Raw genomic sequence first — 19,010 nt, forward strand, 5'->3', positions numbered from 1 at the left:
AGAGTTTTACTTTCTATGAATGTATGTGTGTTGGTAACACATGGATTATATTTTGGTTTAATTGCTGTTTTATAGTTCATATTATTGGATTACATTTCTAGCAATAGTGGCCTCTTGCCTGTGCATTTCAGGGAATCCTTTCTTTGTATTGCTCGCTATAACCTGCAATATCATTGGAGGGAGGGCCATTGGTGTCTTCTGAGTGGTGGGAGTTATAGCTGTTTGTGGAGGCAGGAGCTTGTCTGGGCAAGTGGGCACCCCAGACACACTTGCACACATACATATTTTCACTTTTATGATGTGTATAGATTGCTCAATTTATATTTATACATAAAGCAGGAATGAGGGAACTGCATACAATAGGGGCTGGGTTCAGCATCCAGAATAGATCTTTGTTGCCCCTGGAACAGCTACAAGATCCCCAAGTCAACAGGATTCCAAAAACACATTTCCTGGCCATTATCATTTCAAGTTCATAAAGCTGAAAAATGCCCCGCACTCATCCCAGTGCTGTTGGTCACTACTGACATAAAACAGCACTTTTATGGACATTAGATCAGCTTTCATTAATACAACACTGACTATGGTAACGACTATTGATGTTGAACTAAAAGGACATGAAGTGACTAATATTTACTATCCAATTGACTAATCATTTAGACCATGAAACCCCCTCCCATGAGTTGCTGAACTGCAACTCCAAGCATTTTTTGCCTTTGACAAATGCATTTGGCTACTGCAGGGCTTCTCAAGCTGGCTGATGCAGGGGACCAGCAATTATTTCCCTCCTACGTGCCAGGCACATGGCACCATATTTACACCCATTGTGTAGCATCGGGAGTCCTGGGCCCCTATCTCCATCGAATGCAGAGGGAAAACTTTATAAAAAAAGTGTTCGTATTTTTTTTAAAAAAAAATTAAATTAGAAAGTGTATAAATTAAGAATGATCTTATTATAAGAATAGAAGGCAAGCAAGCACAACATACAGCCCATGGGCCATACACGACCCACAATGGACTCCCCTGTGGCCCACAAAGGCTCTAGACTTAAGGTTAATCGAAGTTACAATTGAAAAATTACATTATTCCTCTGAATATTTTAAAAATAAAACCTGGTCTCAAACCAGGAACATTCTTACTGGTTTTTTGTTTGTTTGTTTTTTGTTTTTTACTTTAACAAGCATGGAATGAGAGATAGGTAGATTAGCTCAGCACACAGTGCTAGCAGCACAAATACAATACTCGACGCTAAATAATGGAAAATATCAAAGATCCCAAAGTGTTGTTGAAGGCCTTCATGGCTGAGTTGCTGTGAGTTTTCTGGGCTGTATGGCCATGTTCCAGAAGCATTCTCTCCTGACGTTTTGCAGGCATTCTCAGAGATTGTGGGGTATGCTGGAAACTAGGCAAATGGGGTTCATCACTTGATGAAGAAACACAACCTACAAACTATCTACAGACCCACCAAGAAAATCCAACAAATGCTACGTTCAGCAAAGGACAAAAGGGATCCTCTCACCTTTGCAGGAGTCTACCATGCAGTTGTAGACAAGTCTACATAGGGACCACCAAACGCAGCATTGCCCAAACACGAATCAAGGAACATGAAAGGCACTGTAGACTAAGTCAACCAGAGAAGGCAGCCATAGTAGAGAACTTGATGAACCAACCAATACACTGGATGCAGTGTATTATTTGAGAACATAGAAATGCTGGACCATGTCAGACTACAGAGAGAAGCCATTGAAATCCACAAACATGTGGACAGTTTCAACAGAAAGGAGGAAACCATGGAAATGAACAAAATCTGGCTACCAGTATTTAAAAAAAACTCTAAAATCAGGACAGTAAATAAAGAACAACAATCTCAAAACAGGGGAATTCCAGACAGGAAACAATCAGGGCTAGTTAACATCTCCCAACAAAGGATTCTCCCAGGTAGGAAACAGCCAGGCTTTGAAGTGACAAGACTATTCAATGCTAATTAAGGTAGCCAATTGCAACATTCACACTTGCCTCCATCAGACAAGAGTTCTTTCTCCCATCCCAGGCAGCCCATAGATATATAAATCCCACTTGCCTAGTTTCCAACAGACATTACAACCTCTGAATGCCTGTCATAGATGTGGGCAGATGTGGTCAGGAGAGAATGCTTCTGGAACATAACCATACAGCCCGGAAAACTCACAGCAACCCAAAGATCCCAAAGTTAGTAGACACTGAAGAGATGGACAAGTTAACTCAGCTATTGAAAGACAACCCTAATGAACGGTTTGTACAAGAAAGGAGCAGTCTATTTGATACCAAGATATGGGGAACTGCTATCAGCAGGCTTTGAAGAATAATTGACTTTTAATTAAAGAAATAAGATGGGATTACAGTCATCTCTTCACATTTGCTGTTTTGACTTTTGCGAATTTGATTATTTACTTTAAAATGTCATAGGGAGGAGAGAGCAAGCTTGTTTTCTGCTGCCCTGGAGACTAGGACATGGAACAATGGCTTCAAACTACAGGAAAGGAGATTCCACCCAAACATTAGGAAGAACTTCCTAACTGGGAGAGCTATTCAGCAGTGGAACTCTCTGCTCCGAAGTGTGGTAGAGGGTCCTTCTTTGGAGGCTTTTAAACAGAGGGTGGATGGCCATCTGTCGGGGGTGCTTTGAATGTGATCTTCCTGCTTCTTGGCAAGGGGTTGGACTGGATGGCCCACAAGGTTGCTTCCAACTCTATAATTCTACATAAATTTGTCTTTTTCCATTGCATCCTAGTCTCCAGGGCAGCAAAAAACAAGCTTGCTCCCTCCTCCCTATGACTTCACCTCACATATTTATACATGGCTCTCCCCATGTATCCTCTCAGCCTTCTCTTCTGCAGGCTAAACATGCCTACCCTGTTTCCCCTAAAATAAGACATCCCCGGAAAATAAGACCTAGTAGAGGTTTTGCTGAATTGCTAAATATAAGGCCTCCCCAAAAGTAAGACCTAGCAAAGTTTTTGTTTGGAAGCATGACCAACGAACAGAACACCAGAGCTTGCAGAATTGGTAAATGTACCTACCATAGAGTGTTGTACATGGAAATAATGGTAGTAACAAGAAATTCTTGATAGGATTTTCACAGTTTGTCTGGTTATGCTGGTTTGTGATGACAACTACTGTACAGTATATAATAAATGTTCATTTTTTTTGTTCAACAATAAATGTGAATTCTTCTTCATGGAAAAATAAGACATCCCCTGAAAATAAGACCTAGAGCATCTTTGGGAGCAAAAATTAATATAAGGCACTGTCTTATTTTTGGGGAAACACGGTAGCTCTTTAAGCCACTCCTCATAGGGCTTGTTCTCCGGACCCTTGATCACTTTAGTCACCTTCCTCTGGAGACATTCCAGCTTATCAACATGTCCCTTAAATTGTGGTGCCCAAAATTGGACACAGTGTGATTCCAGGTGTGGTCTGACCAAGGCAGAATAGAGGGGAAGCATGACTTCCCTGGATCTAGACACTAGACTCCTATTTATGCAGGCCAAAATCCCATTGGCCTTTTTAGCCGTCGTACCACATTGTTGGCTCATGTTTAAGTTGTCTTCCACGAAGACTCCCAAGATCTCTTTCACATGTACTGCTGCCAGTCATGGGTAGAGATGAGATCTGCTTACTAACAGGATTGGGGTGAGGTTTGTGTTAGATAGCACTGCTTATTTCTTCTTTCTGGTTTTTTTTTGTTCTTATGTTTTTTGTGCTTTTCTATATTATCAGTGATGTAGGTGTTTACGTATGCAATATTTTATAAAAGTATTTTTTAAAGAACTGCATTATTTCCATTCCCAACCAGTGTTTTGCTACTGAATTTCTGCAACAAACCACATGTGATTGAAAGAAATTCTCAGCAGCAACCGGATGTAGGTGTGTGCAAAAAAAAAGGAATGGGTGCTGCTTGTGGCCAACCTATACTCACACCTAGAATAAGGTGTGAAACGGAACTAAAATTCACACACTTTACTCAAACACTAATTTATTTATTGAATTTATACCTTGATTTTCCCCCCAGCAAATGACACTCAGGGAGGTACAGGTGGTTAAGATGTTAAACCCAATTAAAAACATATCTGTTAAAAGCAGAAACATCCATCTAGGTCTACTCCCACCATACCACACCCTGAAAAAACCCTCTAGCAACAACCTTGCTTTGATTCCAGAGGCCTGTCTCAATAAAAGACCTATAATCTAGCAGGATAGATCTTTTTATTCAACTGGTAGCCTCTAGCTGTGTTTATTAATTAAGTAATTAAAATATTTTTAGTGTGAGATTTCAGGGTGGCAAAGAAATAAAACAATATGAATCACTTAATTTCAGATTAAAATCAATACATAATTGAAATATTAAAATACTCAAACAAGTTAAAAGAGTTTTTCAAAGACTACTAGAGATTTCTTTAAAAAAAACCATGTACATGTTTGAAAGTAAATTAGGTTCCAAAGCTCTCATTGTTTTCTCATGGTACAGCCACTTACTATGTTGGTTGGGGAATAAAAGGAGATGTAGTACAAAACAAAAACATTTCACAAGTACACTCCAAATCTCATGGAATTCATGGGATGAAATGGTGGACATGAGGTAAGACTCCCTGCAGGATCATAACACATCCGGGTGTCTCCTGGGCAACATCTTTGTAGACAGCTGATTCTCTCACACCAGAAGTGACTTGCAGATGCACCACCTGACATCTGTTGGGAAGTAGCAGCCAGTAATGAAATGACCAAAGTTTTGACATCTCCGGCCCATCCCCTGTTCGAATATTAGCCAAAATGCCAATGCCTTAAATCAAAAAATAGCGTTCTAAGATCTACAAAGATACTCACAGGAACACCTCAGCAAGTAAGAGTCCAAAAGTGGCAGGCTAAAATCCAGAACTTCAATCAGTGGCTGATACCGGATGAGAAACTCCACCCTGGGCACATAGAAGACTGGGCAACTTGGAAGGCGCTGAACAAACTGTGCTCTGGGATCATGAGATGCAGAGCCAACCTTAAGAAATGGGGCTACAAAGTGGAGTCCACGACATGCGAGTGTGGGGGAAAGCAAACCACAAACCACCAACTACAATACAGTCTGAGCCCTGCCACATGCACAATGGAGGACCTTTTTACATTAACACCAGAGGCACTCCAAATTGCCAGCTTCTGGTCAAAGGAAATCTAGTATAATGTCAAGTTTTTAACTTTGTTTTTAAAAATACATTATAACTGTACTCTCAATTTGCTTCTGACACAATAAATAAATGGGATGAAAAACAGTGAACCCTTCACTTTTATTTGTTTGTTTGTGGATTTTATTATTTGCAGATTTGATTATTATGTTCTCCCTAGAAACTTTATGTCCTCCAGCACAATTCTGTGGTTGAATTCCACCAGACGTCAACCACCAGAGATTCCTAAAGAGGTGTTTTCCAAGGTAAAAATGGTTATTCTTTCAATTTGTGGTTTTGCCCCTTATGTTAGGACCTTGTGCCCCTAACCTACATAAAAATGGAGGTCACACCATGCTTGGTTCGCTACTCAAATGCTGAGGCTGTTTACATGGGCATCACTCACTCTTAGGAAAAATAAAAAAGTAAGTAGGAAGAATTAAAAAGAATGTGGCCACACCATTAACATTAACTGGTTTTATATTTCTGCATGAGCTTTTGTTGACATAGACTTACTTCATTGGATGCAAGACCAAATGGCATTAAGAGTTGCAGAAAGATGCAAATCATGACCTCTTTTGCATCTTTCTAGATCCTATTATATTCTATCCCACAACTGTATATTAAATCTGCTTTGTGCATGGAAAAGGGGATCCAGAAAGGGTTAAGCACCCCCCTCCAAATTTCTCTTTTCCTCCCGCTCTTGGGAAGAGGAAGCAGAAAGAGAAACATAGCACATGGCATCCTTTTGCACAACCGGGACTTCCACTTCCAACTCAGCACAACGCCAGCAAAAGGGCATCTCGGGTAAGGAGGCAGGAAACATGCTTGTTGATGCAGCGGACTGGAAAACCCACGGCAATTCAGGATGGAAGATACTGGCTTTGAAGGGCTTGTTGGCACTTTTCCACAGAAAACACTGCATGTCTTAAAACAAGTCTTCCAACTGTATTCCAGGAAAATCTCACGGTTCTTTGTTAACAGAAGGAATGGATACAATCACTGGACACTACTGGACAAAAAAAGGACAATTGCTGGAATCGGGAACATTACGAGAGGGAAATCGGTATTGTTTTGTTCAGTAATGTCCAGTGATGGCCGGTGGCTTCTAAAACAGTGGAACTATCAATTCATTCCAAGCTGTTATCAAAACTTTAAAGGGAGTTATCCAAGATTCTGGATCCTAACCCCAAAACAGGTTGAGTACCATGAATAGTTCCTTTACAGTTCATACTGGAGATATAAAACACTGGAGATAATTTTAAAGTCTCTATTGACTGCAGTAAAATATTTTATGGGTGTGAATGAATATATGTGTGTGTGTTAAGTGTCTGCAAAAATGAGGCCTCACCCACATTCAGTGGCCTGATATACAGCTCTTGAAAGGATCGCCGTGCGGGACTGTGGTCTCCTTAGGCTTTCCACTCCTGACTCTGAAGCTTTCTCATTGGATTTTCATGGTAGAAACATAAAGAGATTGAAATAAGAGGGGCTATCTAGTCTAACATCCTGTTTCTCACAGCAACCAACCAGGCGCAGGGATATGGGCACAACAGTTCTTTCTTGCTATTCTTTCCCTATGAGCTCATACCCAAAGATAGCATATGGACACCATGACTATTAGTAGCCCTTATCTTCCATTAAGTTGCTTAATCCTGCTTCCAAAGTCATTTAAGTCATTGCATCTTATGGTAGTGAATTCCGCAGTTTAATGACCCTATATATATAGTAGAGTCTCACTTATCCAACATAAATGGGCCGGCAGAATGTTGGATAAGCGAATATGTTGTATAATAAGGAGGGATTAAGGAAAAGCCTATTAAACATCAAGTTAGATTATGATTTTACAAATGAAGCACCAAAACATCATGTTAGACAACAAATTTGACACAAAAAGTAGTTCAATATGCAGTAATGCTATGCAGTAATTACTAAATTTACGAAGTGAGCACCAAAATATCACGATGTATTGAAAACATTGACTACAAAAATGCATTGGATAATCCAGAACATTGGATAAGTGAATGTTGGATAAGTGAGACTCTACTGTACTCATGTATACGTTTAGATATATACCGATGTATAAGTCTAGAAATTTTAGTCATAAAATCAACCCAAAAGCACTGGATCAACTTATCCTTGGTCAATGTCAGTACTGTAATTTAACTCCTATCAGAAAAGGAACCATCCACTTCTCTTAGTTGAGTGAGAAAAGGCAAGAGCTTAGTCCAAAAGAAGCAGCAACACTCTTTATTCTGTGTTGTCAAAGGCTTTCATGGCCAGAATCATTGGGCTGCTGTGAGTTTTCCAGGCTGTATGGCCATATTCCAGAAGCATTCTCTTCTGACATTTCACCCACATCTATGGCAGGCATCCTCAGAGGTTGTGAGGTCTGTTGCAAACTAGGCAAGTGGGGTTCATATATCTGTGGGAGGTCCAGGATGGGAGAAAAAACTCTCTGTCTGTTTGAGGCAAGTATAAATGTTGCAATTGGCCAACTACTCTGTCTTTCATGATGCCACTTCTGGCTTTTAAAAAAAATACCTGGTGAGGAAATGAGAGCCCCGATACAGAATTGGTGGTTTTCCCTGCTCATGGAATGACCATTGACTTATCCATGGGTCATGTCAAAACCCATAATGTTGACCCCGAAACCTTCCCTAGACTTATACATGAGGTAAACTTGTACGTAAGTATATATGGTATATCTGAAGAGCTCCTTCCCCTTTTAGTGTTTTAAATCTCCCACTGCTTAGCATTCATGCAGACGAGAGCCTGGAAGTCGAAATACAGCTTTACCAGCACTATTGAAGGCTTGAACACACCTGAGTACACCTGGCCCGCCCAAATGGCTTGGGGAGACCTCCATCATCTATCCAATGGACATTTTGTGTGTGATGAGGGCAGTGCACTTACAGTCATAGTAAAAACCATTTTTCCATGCCCAAGCATGTGGCGTTTCCTTTGAACATCCTCCTCTCCTTCCTCCCCTCCACCCTTCCTCCAGGCCTCCACACTGAATAAATCACAGCTCCCATTTGAGCAAGCGGATCCATTAAAGTGACGGAGAGAGAGGTGTCAATAATTTATCGCCTCTTTTATATAATTTAAGAACTTCCTCAGCGCAGAGCAAGCACTAGCAAACTACAGACTTGACAAGATTTTGATGCGTGGTGGCGTGTCGCTTGGGGTGGAGGGAGGGGATTGAATAGGAAGGACCCCCTTAAAACATGAAGGGGGAGGATAGCGAAAAGAGTAAGCATTTTGTCTGCATATTTGCCAGGCCTGCTTGTAAATAAAAGAAGGGTGCTGAGACATACGTGCCACAGCTGCTGAGCATAACTGCAGACAGATTTTATAGGGAGCTTTCAGCACGTCCTTCATTGGCAGGCTGAATACGGTATAGTGTGGAATTTGCACGAGAATGAAGAAATGTTATCAGCATGGCTTTTAATCTTAAATGGCAGGTTATCAGAAGTCATATGGGAACACAACACCAGCACGGCTGGATCAGATCAAAGGTCCTTCTTGTGTAGCATTCTGTTTCCAAAAGAAGGCAACCAGAAGTCTAAAGAAGAGAATGAAGATACAGTCATCCTGCCTTCTATTTGCCCCTCCAGCACTGAATATTCAGAAGCATGGCTTTCCGGAAGGTCACGGTCCATTTCTAAAATTGGGAGTACAATTTTGCATGTGTGTGTAAGGAGATGAAAAGTTAAGATCATCTCTAAAACCTATGTCACCCTAATCTGAGAGTCTATGACTGTGAAATATGTATTTATTTATCATGTCAGAAGGTAATTGAGACTACAGTTATAATGTATAAAAAACCCACAAACAAAGTTAAAAATTTGGCATTATGCTAAAGTCCCTTTAACCAGAAGCTGGCCACTTGGTGTGCCTCTGCCATTGCTGTAAGAAAGTCTTCTATTGTGCATGTGGCAGGGCTCAGACTGCATTGTAATAGGTGGTCTGTGGTTTGCTCTCCTCCAAACTCGCATGTCGTGGACTCCACTTTGAAGCGACATTTCTTAAGGTTAGCTCTGCATCTCATGCCAGAGCGAAGTCTGTTCAGCACCTTCCAAGTCACTTCTAAGTTCTGTGAGGGAATTTCTCATCCAGTATCAGCCACTAATTGAAGTTCCAGGTTTTAGCCTACCACTTTTGGACTCTCACTTGCTGAGGTGTTCCTGTGAGTATCTCTGTAGATCTTAGAAAGCTATTTCTTGATTTAAGGCATTGGCTTGCTGGCTGATATCCAAACAAAGGATGGGCAGGAGATGTTAATGCCTTGGTCCTTTCATTACTCGCTGCTACTTCCCGACGGATGTCAGGTGGTGCAATAATGGCTAAACCAGTGGTTCCCAACTTGTGGGCCGCGTGGACGTAAAATAAGGTCCGCAAGACATGCAGGGAAAATCAGTTCTAGATTATTAAATATGGTTTTCTGTGGGCGAGCAGACAGCGACTACTGGATGGCATATGTTCTGCATCAGAAACTAGAGCTGATGTGGTCTAGCCAATGCAATTTTCAGAATCAGCACCTCAAATAACCAAACCAAATCTGAAATTGACCAAAAACTGACTTGCAACTCTTTTGGTACTAATGTTAGTGAGTGGTCCCAGATCAAAGTGGTCCCTGGTCAAAAAAAAGGTTGGGCTAAACAGTATAATTTCCCCAACAGTGTAGGGCGTAGACATCCTGTGATAATGCGGAATGTCTTATTAAGAGCCACATCCACCGTTTTAACGTGGTGAGAAGTCTTCCATGGGGAACATGAGAGAAGCCTCCCCGCAGGATGGTAACACATCCAGGCGTCCCCTGGGCAACATCTTTGTAGACAGCCGATTCTGTCACACCAGAAGAGACTTGCAGTATGCAACCAAACAAACTGAAATAAAAGTGATTAATAAACTATGCATTATGGATGGCATTGCTGACCAAAACCCACATTTCTTTTTCTAAAAGCAGCACGAGGAAGAAGGGATTTGAATCAGGGCTGTGGTGTGATGGGTCTATAAACCTTTTCCCAGGCCACAATCCAAATCATCCCCTATAGCTACTATAATTTTTGAGGGGGAAGATCAAAGTACAATATGAGTACCAATATAGATTTTTCACTCAGTATTTAGTAACAGATATGTGTGGATATGTGTGTGATTTAAACCAGCTTCAGGATTTCTTTTAGGAGAAGAGGATCGAGCCATGGATCATCTCCTCATTATGGCTTCTTAGGCTTAAACAAAAATCTGCCTCATCTGAATATTGTAACTACAACACAAGGTTATCTTGGTGTTTTGCAAACTAAATTGGCTAAAGTATTTTTTACTACTAAAAGGCCCTACAAGCTGGCACAGGCACGCCACATTATTGATTTAAGAGGCAAAATGGTAAAATGTCAGATTTTCACTTTACTTTCAAAGTGCACACTTACAGGGATGTAATGGGGCTCTTCATATGTCTAAGCTGGGAATCTTGGATTTTCTCGCAGGATTCTTGATAGATGACCATTTAGCTTCTGCTTAAACTACTTCCAGCCTAGGAGAATTTATCACACACACCTCCCCGAGGCAGACTGTTGGAATGACTCTTATTGTCAAGATGCTTCTACTAATATATATCTGAAATAGACTTCCCCACTGTGGTAAAGTGGTTTGAGCACTGAATTATGACTGTGAATTCCCGCTCAGCCATAGAAAACCAATGGGTGATGTTAGGCAAATCACACAATCTCAGCCTCAAAGGCAGGCAATGGCAAAACCTCTTCTGAATTTAATCTTGCCCAAAAAAACTATGATTGATTCAATGTGTTGTCGAAGGCTTTAATGGCAGGAATCACTATAAAGCTGCAAGGCCATTTAATGCTCATCAAGGTAGCCAATTGCAACATTCACACTTGCCTCAAACAGACAAGAGTTCTTTCCCCCACACTGGACTTTCCACAGATATATAAAGCCCACTTGCCTAGTTTCCAACAGACCTCATAACCTCTGAGGATGCCTGCCATAGATGTGGGTGAAACTTCAGGAGAGAATGCTTCTGGAACATGGCTATACAGTCCAGAAAACTCACATCAACCCTGTGATAGAGTCACCTGAGGACCACAATCTGGAAACAACAGGAAGTCATAAAACCACAACAATCAAATATCCACCTCTTTGGTTATGGTCCTCTTTCCTCCAGCCCCTGGAGCAACAGAGAACTGGTTTGCTCTGTCTTCCTCAGAGCCCTTCAGATAAGCCACTATTATGTCTCCCTATAAGTCTCTTCTTCGAGCTCGATAAGAGATACTCATTCCACCTGTCCTCATCCAATTCGGTTAACAAACCCAGCATGCTTCCTCATCATCCTGAATTTCAGCACAGTAAAAAGGGGAACAGCATTACTTTACTTCATATCAACCCCTTGTCAAACAGCAATGTACAAATGCATTTTTAGGAAGATAGGACTGCATTAAGTGATATAAACAAGTTGAGGGCCCACCTCACAATATGATTAATTAAAGGAGTTTGAAGGCAATGTTTCCCAAACTTTGGTCAAATTATTAGCTGCTGGCCAAGCTGGCTGGACCTTCTGGGAGTTGAAGCCCAAGACATCTCGAGGACCAACGTTTGGGAAGCACTGGCCAGGGCAAAGTATGACTTCTTCACCATCTTGGCAAATATGGAACTTGTTGCCAGAGATGTTCGTAGAATCATAGAGTAATAGAATCAGAGTTGGAAGAGACCTCACGGGTCCAGTCCAACCCCCTGCCATGAACCAGGAAAATCACATTCAAAGCACCTCCGACAGATAGCCATCCAGCCTCTGCTTAAAAGCCTCCAAAGAAGGAGCCTCCACCCCACTCTGAGTCAGAGAGTTCCACTGCTGAACAGATTTCAGAGTTAGGAAGTTCTTCATTATGTTCAGGAGGAATCTCCTTTCCTGTAGTTTGAAGCCACTATTCCACGTCCTAATCTCCAGGGCAACAGAAAACAAGCTAGCTCCCTCTTCCCTGTGACTTTCCCTCACATATTTAGACATGGCTATCACGTCTCCTCTCAGACTTCTCTTCTGCAGGCTAAACATGCCCAGCTCTTTAAGCCGCCCCTCATAGGGCTTGTTCTCCAGATCCTTGATCATTTTAATCATCCTCCTCTGGACACATTCCAGCTTGTCAACATCTCCCTTCAATTGCAGTGCCCAGAATTCTTAATCTTTAAGACAGGTGAAACTGTCCAGTCCTTCAGACATTTTTAGACTTATTTAGACATTTTTAGATTATCCCACCCCACATCTACTAGCTATGCAGCCCAGGGCTGCTGGGGATCAGAGTCTAACATCATCTGGAGGTCCATATACTTCCCACTCCAGATTCAAAGTGACTGTGTGGATGTGGAAGTCATTTGTCCTCGAGAATCCACACGCGTCCTCCCTCCTACCGTGCTTCTGTTTGCCATGCCCACTCTACCCCAGTGCGGAATGAGAAGTCCAGCTGCAAGCCAGATGTTAGTAGAGCATGACAGGGAACGCTCCCTTCCTTCCGAGGAGAATGACAGCCTCACTCGGCTGCCTGGAATCCACATGCTTTGTTTTTCCTCCTGCCCTATGGACAGGAAACCTGGTTAGGCACACCCCAGACGTCCTTGCAAGAGAAGAGGTCCTGCCAACCTCCATGCTCCTCTTTTCCCCAGCCACCCAAAATCCTTCCACCTCCAAGCCAGCAAGGATGCCACTGAATAAACAGGAACCTTTTCCCCACCCACGGGACTCACATCTCCCAGCTGGATCAACAGATGTCTCTGCCCGGCCGCCCTTGCATGGCCCGTCTCAACTTGCAGTCCTGTGCTTAATCCATATACAGTGGCAACCTTGGAGCTAGGCCAGAGGGAAGGCAAACAGCTTTCTTAGATCCTGAGCTCAATTTAATACCACTTATTATTTATTAAGTACCTATAAATTAAGCGCTGCATGGCATACAAGAACAAGAAAGCCCTGCCCATAGGGTAACAATCTTAAATATCCTCCCCTCCCTCCCTCAAGGCACAGACAAACAGAAAGAAAGACAGACAGAAAGGAAGCTAAAGGAGGATATGGCCAGTAGTAGGAATGGGAACATGGGAAGTCCTTCAAATATTTTTAGATTCTAATACCCATTACCCCCCAACCAGCATGACCAATGGCAATGAATTGTGACATCTATGGTCTAGAAATATCTATGGGGAAACAGATTCCTCTTGCCGGCCTGCAGCTTCATTTCAATGGTCATAAAGCAAACAAAATACTGTAATTTCAAAGTACAGTAGAGTCTCACTTATCCAACATAAACGGGCCGGCAGAATGTTGGATAAGCGAATATGTTGGATAAAGGAGAGATTAAGGAGAAGCCTATTAAACATCAAATTAGGTTATGATTTTACAAATTAAGCACCAAAACATCATGTTATACAACAAATTTGACAGAAAAAGTAGTTCAATATGCAGTAATGCTACGTAGTAATTACTGTATTTACGAATTTCGCACCAAAATATCACGATGGATTGAAAACATTGACTACAAAAATGCGTTGGATAATCCAGAACGTTGGATAAGCGAATGTTGGATAAGTGAGACTCTACTGTACTCTCAAGAGTGAATTCTACTTGGTAAAGCCTCGTCTGCACTCAAATTACTATGATCACTTACTTTTAATTGTATTTGGGTCCTGTCATGCTACTTCATGTATAACACTGTAATTGTCATGGTTCTACCCTATGGCTTTGTAGTTTGATGAGGCACTAGAACTCTTTGGCTGATGACTTTAAAGAGTTGTTGCTATGTGCCTTCAAGTTACTTATGACTTACGGTGACCCTAAGGCAAACCCATCACTATGTTTTCTTGGCCAAATGTGTTCAGAAGGGATTTCTGAGAGAGTATGACCATTGATCAAACAGATGCAAACAGTGGTCTCCCAATGTCCTAATCCAGCACTCAAACCACTACACAACACTGGTTCTCTAACAGACACATATTGCTCAGCCCTTTAGATCAGATGTAGGCAAAGTGGGGGCCAATTCACAGCCCCTGATGCCTTCCCACCCTTTAAACGTTTTTTTTTAAAAAAAATTTGCTAATTTGGAGACACATTTTCACAAAAAAAAAATTAGCCACATGTACTCACAGCCTGCTGTATCCCTTGAACCCCCCCCCCCCCCCCATTTCCCAAGCCCAATTATTTAACTTAAAATAAGACAAAGTGATAGCCAAAAATGGCACACCATTTTCACCATCAGAATGCAATAATGCAGCCTGGTGGAAGTCAGGGAACTGGTCTCACTCTGTTTGTTTGTGTTTGTTGCATGACCAGAAGTTCCCAAAGTCTATCAAGATGGGCATGGATCCAAAAATATTGATTCCTGGCATGCCAGTTTTCTCCAGTTCATTAGCCCTGTATTTAAAAATAATGCTTTATCGTATGCATATAGTGTATACATATGTATTTATCTATCTACATATGCAAGAGTATGTGTGTACATAAACATCTACATGCCAGGCACACATCTCTGGCTCCATCCATCCACACACCACTTTGTGCAGATGTACACAAACACACACACACTTCACTTAAAAGATTTCTTTTCAAAAAGGAAGAGGTTTTCTGCAGTTCAAGTGGAACTCCTTTAAGCTTTTCAACATGGAAGAGGGGACGGATTTAAAGCTAACCCACTGGAGAAGTGGCAAGCTCTCTTGATGATGAGTTCAGACTGAGTGTCAGCACTTGAAAACCGCTTCTGCGTCCTTTTAAACCCAGGATCAAATTCACACTTCTTTTATCTTTTCCCTAAGAGAGCCAGGAGTCTCCATTTTCTCAATATCAAAACATTAATTCCTAATACTAATTCACCGTTAACAGTTTAATATTTGCAAACAGCTTGAAAGCACACAAACCTCGTTCATTCATTCTCCCAATAGCTCCGCAAGCAAGGCCATTCTCCAATGGTGTGCGTGCATGGAGAGGGTGCCCTGCTTTTCAACTGCTAATCCCCACAGTGATTCACAACACTGATAAAATGCAATGAATATATTAAAAGTTGCTGCAATACATTTCCATTGTTTATATAGGAACTGGGGCTGAACCAAGGTGCTGATGGCAGGGCTTCAACCACACAAAAGGTAACATCGCTCTCAATTTTTAGAATGGGGAGTTGCACAGTTTTACTCCGATTCATCAAAGTAAGCGTTATATGTGCAAGTCCCATTGGAAAAATCCCCCTGGAAGGGAGTAGGAAGTAAAACCAAGAAATGGGGAGCCCAAAACTTTTGTTTTGGATCAGGGGAAAGAAGGAGGGTCACTTCCACATACACACACACCAATGTTTTTTGGCTCCTGTCAGCTAGATCTCAGGGCGTGGTTGGGAGGCAGCGGCTGTGTGCAGCTTCCTGAAGATAAGATCTCGGTAGTGAAGGGCCCCAGCATGCTTCAAATTCCTGGGCTGGCTGGAAAGAGACAGCGAGCAAGCGCTCTTCAACAAACAGCAGAGTACAGATAACACAAGCAGAGGGAGGCCCAGCAGATCTCTCAACTCCGTTCCTTTTCAAACCCTGCCACACTATAGGATGAAAAGCCACCCTACTGAGCAAAAAAGGCTCAAGGAATGACTTTCAATGCTTAGATTTCATTCTAGAATGCTTGGCCTCTGAGCCCTTCCTTCCCAACATATGTCTGTATGCGGATTTCAACCTTAAGGGGTTCAACTTACAAGTCAACTAGCATCCATGGCTACTAGACAAGTCAGATCCCCAAAGCCACTCTTTTTAGTAACTGATAACTTGACTTAGGAGTGAAAGCTTCCCACTTTGTGTTTCTTCACCCCAGTCACCATAAAACTTTGAAAAGTTTTAATCTTCCACCATGAACAGCTTGGGAAAATCACCTTCTGAATGACAACTTCCAGAATTTCCCCATCGATGTCAGCTCAGGGGGTTTTGGGAATCAAAGTCCGAGATATATTTATCCCTATTACAGTCTATGAAGTGGTGTTCAACAGCCTTTATGCCAGCATTTTCGTTCTTAATTAGTCCAACGGGTTCTTGACTTACTTGCACAACAAACCTGTAATGGAGCTAGAAATAGTTGTTGATGGCAGTCATGAGACTCCTTAGGTAAGGGCAGAAATGTATTGCTGTTATCGTGTTGCTGGTCCAGGCTGAATACAATTTTTTAATATTTAGGTATGGACTGATAATGGTTGCATGTGATCTGTGGGCTATATTATGTTCACCCCTGCTTTAGGGCAAGATAAGTAGACATAGGGCACAGCGGGTTAAACCGCTAAGCTGCAGAACTTGCTGACGAGAAGGTTGGTGGTTCATATCTATGGGACGGGTGAGCTCCCTTAGTTAGGCCCAGCTTTTGCCAACTTAGCAGTTCGAAAATATGCAAATGTGAGTATATCAATAGGTACTGCTTTAGCGGGAAGGTAATAGCACTCCATGCAGTCATGCTGGCCACATTACCTAGGAGGTGTCTACGGATAATGCCGGCTCTTCGGCAGATGAGCACCATCCCCAGAGTCAGACTCGACTAGACTTAATGTCAAGGGGAAACTTTACTTAAATTGTCATAGAAAATTACCTTTCTGAAATACTTGTCTGATCTTCTCACTGAACTACTCCAAGTTTCTACAGAGCACTGCTTGAAAAACCCTATTCTAGAACCAACAGTGTTTTCCTAAGAGCTTCTAGCTCACACTTAAAGGCCAGTTCATTATCTGACTTTCTCACTAAAAAATAAAGTTGAGCATGGGGAACTACAGCTTGTATAAATTACACAAATTTAGGCATTTGTTTTCTTCAAGGTGCAAAATCTGCCCTGATTCTGCTAATACTGAGAAGGAAACAAGGACTTATGTCAAGCTTCAATTATAAGAAAGTGAGCTCTGCTTTCTGAGATTTCGCATTGAATTAGTTACCCACTTTCCATCCTTTTCTTTGTCTTAAAAAGGCAGGAGACATGGAGAAGAGCAGAAACTGTAATTGCACCTTCCCCAAATATACTCATAATCTGTGTTGTCGAAGGCTTTCATGTCTGGAATCACTGGGTTGCTGTGAGTTTTCTGGGCTGTATGGCCATGTTCCAAATCTGGAGCATGGCCATACAGCCCAGAAAACTCACAGCTACTCACAGTCTATTCATGTGTCATGGGAATGACTCTATTGTATTGTGTTTTTTGTGTTTCAGTTTTAAACCAGCTGTCCAATACTAGTTTCCGGCCTGATCAAAGTGCATTACCCCCCATTTCCTGCCACATGCAGAAGGCTGTGTTGGGAGACAGGGGGCCAGACACCAGCAACCTTATTACATCTCATTAATTTGACCATTAGCCTCCTCTCACTTCTCCACCGAGAGCCATCCAGCATGCAAACAAGATGCATTTCTTTAATAGCCAGACCACAGGTCCCAAAGAGAGAATCCGTTCCCCACAAATAGCACTTTAATTTCCTTTTAATGAAATGGTGCAGAGTTAGCCTTTTTGTTGTTGTTGCTGCTGGTCACCATCCACTCAAACTATACCATAGGTAGGATACAACAAAAGGTGTATCGTACCTGTGCACACATCTATAAACATATACTCTACACATAAGGAAAGAGAGAGAGCGGAAGCAAGATCTTGTTTCAATAATTGCATTCATTGTCACAGACCCTGTAATGTAGTCCCGGGTATTCCTAATTTACGGACTTTAGAAATAAAGCTGGCAGATAGCTTTTATGAACTTTTATATCTCCTAGCAAGAGACAGAATGAAACACAGGACAAGTTCTCCAGTCTTCCTTTTCATCGTATTTGTCCTAGCTCAGTTGTCCTAGTTCAAGTGTCCCCCCCCCCCGCCAAGTTTTCTCTACATGAGGACACAGCTATATGTAACATCTGGTCTGTCGTAACCTTCGTCCCCGATTGGCCTACCTCTTTTATGATTCCAGTCAGCGTCATTATGAGATGCAGAAACATCTTGACCTTTGCCTCAGGCAGCAAAATGTCTAGGGCCAACTTTGACAAATCATGTGATGGATCACACATAGGGACTGAGTTGACCTACCATCACCCAGGACCAGCAAAATGAGAGGCTACAGGGAAACCGGTCGCAAAAGCCAAAGTATTGTTTTCGCACCAACAAACTGAAGAAGGCAAAGCAACATTCTTCATAAGGATTTTCAGTTAGGCTTCTTATTTAGTCTAGAGACTAATGAAAAGATCCTCCCAACTTATCTTTTGTCTCTCCCTCCCTCTTACTCCTTTGCAGACTGTATTAGAGCAAGATATAACAAGACATGCAATTCTGCCCTACCAGGCGACAATAACAAAAGACAGATTCTGACCATTTTCAAGGACATCAAGACAGATCCAATGAACAAAGTAATGGGTTGCTGTGAGATTTTCGGGCTGTATGGCCATGTTCCAGTAGCATCCTCTCCTGGTGTTTCACCTGCATCTATGGCAGGCATCCTCAGAGGTTGGTTCTGAGATCTGTTTGAAATGAGGCAAGTGGGATCTGTCTGTCTGTCTGTCTGTCTGTCTGTCTGTCTGTCTGTCTGTCTGTCTGTCTATCTATCTATCTATCTATCTATCTATCTATCTATCTATCTGTGGAATGTCTTTCTCCCACCCTGAACATTCCACAGATATATATACACACCCCACTTGCTTCATTCCCAACAGACCTCTGAAGAAATCTCTGAGGATGCCTGCCATAGATGCAGGTGAAACATCAGGAGAGAATGTTACTGGAATATGGCCAAACTGCCTGAAAAACCCACAGCAACTCAAGTGATTCCAGCCATGAAAGCCTTCTGCAACAACAA

The 19,010-nt window shown here is 42.0% G+C and overlaps 1 protein-coding gene across 9 annotated transcripts in view; it reads right to left on the reverse strand.

The window, feature by feature from the left end:
* rara (retinoic acid receptor alpha) overlaps positions 1-19,010 on the reverse strand; it is a 282,413-nt gene that overhangs the window by 46,985 nt on the left and 216,418 nt on the right. The window contains exon 1 of one of the 9 annotated variants that reach the window (XM_016994578.2): positions 12,641-14,238. The exons of the other annotated variants lie outside the window; for them this stretch is intronic. Coding sequence (XP_016850067.1) covers positions 12,641-12,755 — 115 coding nt within the window. The 5' untranslated portion in view covers positions 12,756-14,238. Of the gene's footprint in view, positions 1-12,640; positions 14,239-19,010 lie in introns of those variants that run through there. 9 annotated transcript variants of the gene reach the window in all.

This window comes from Anolis carolinensis, chromosome 6, assembly GCF_035594765.1.
Source record: "Anolis carolinensis isolate JA03-04 chromosome 6, rAnoCar3.1.pri, whole genome shotgun sequence".
Classification (NCBI taxonomy): Eukaryota; Metazoa; Chordata; class Lepidosauria; order Squamata; family Dactyloidae; genus Anolis; species Anolis carolinensis.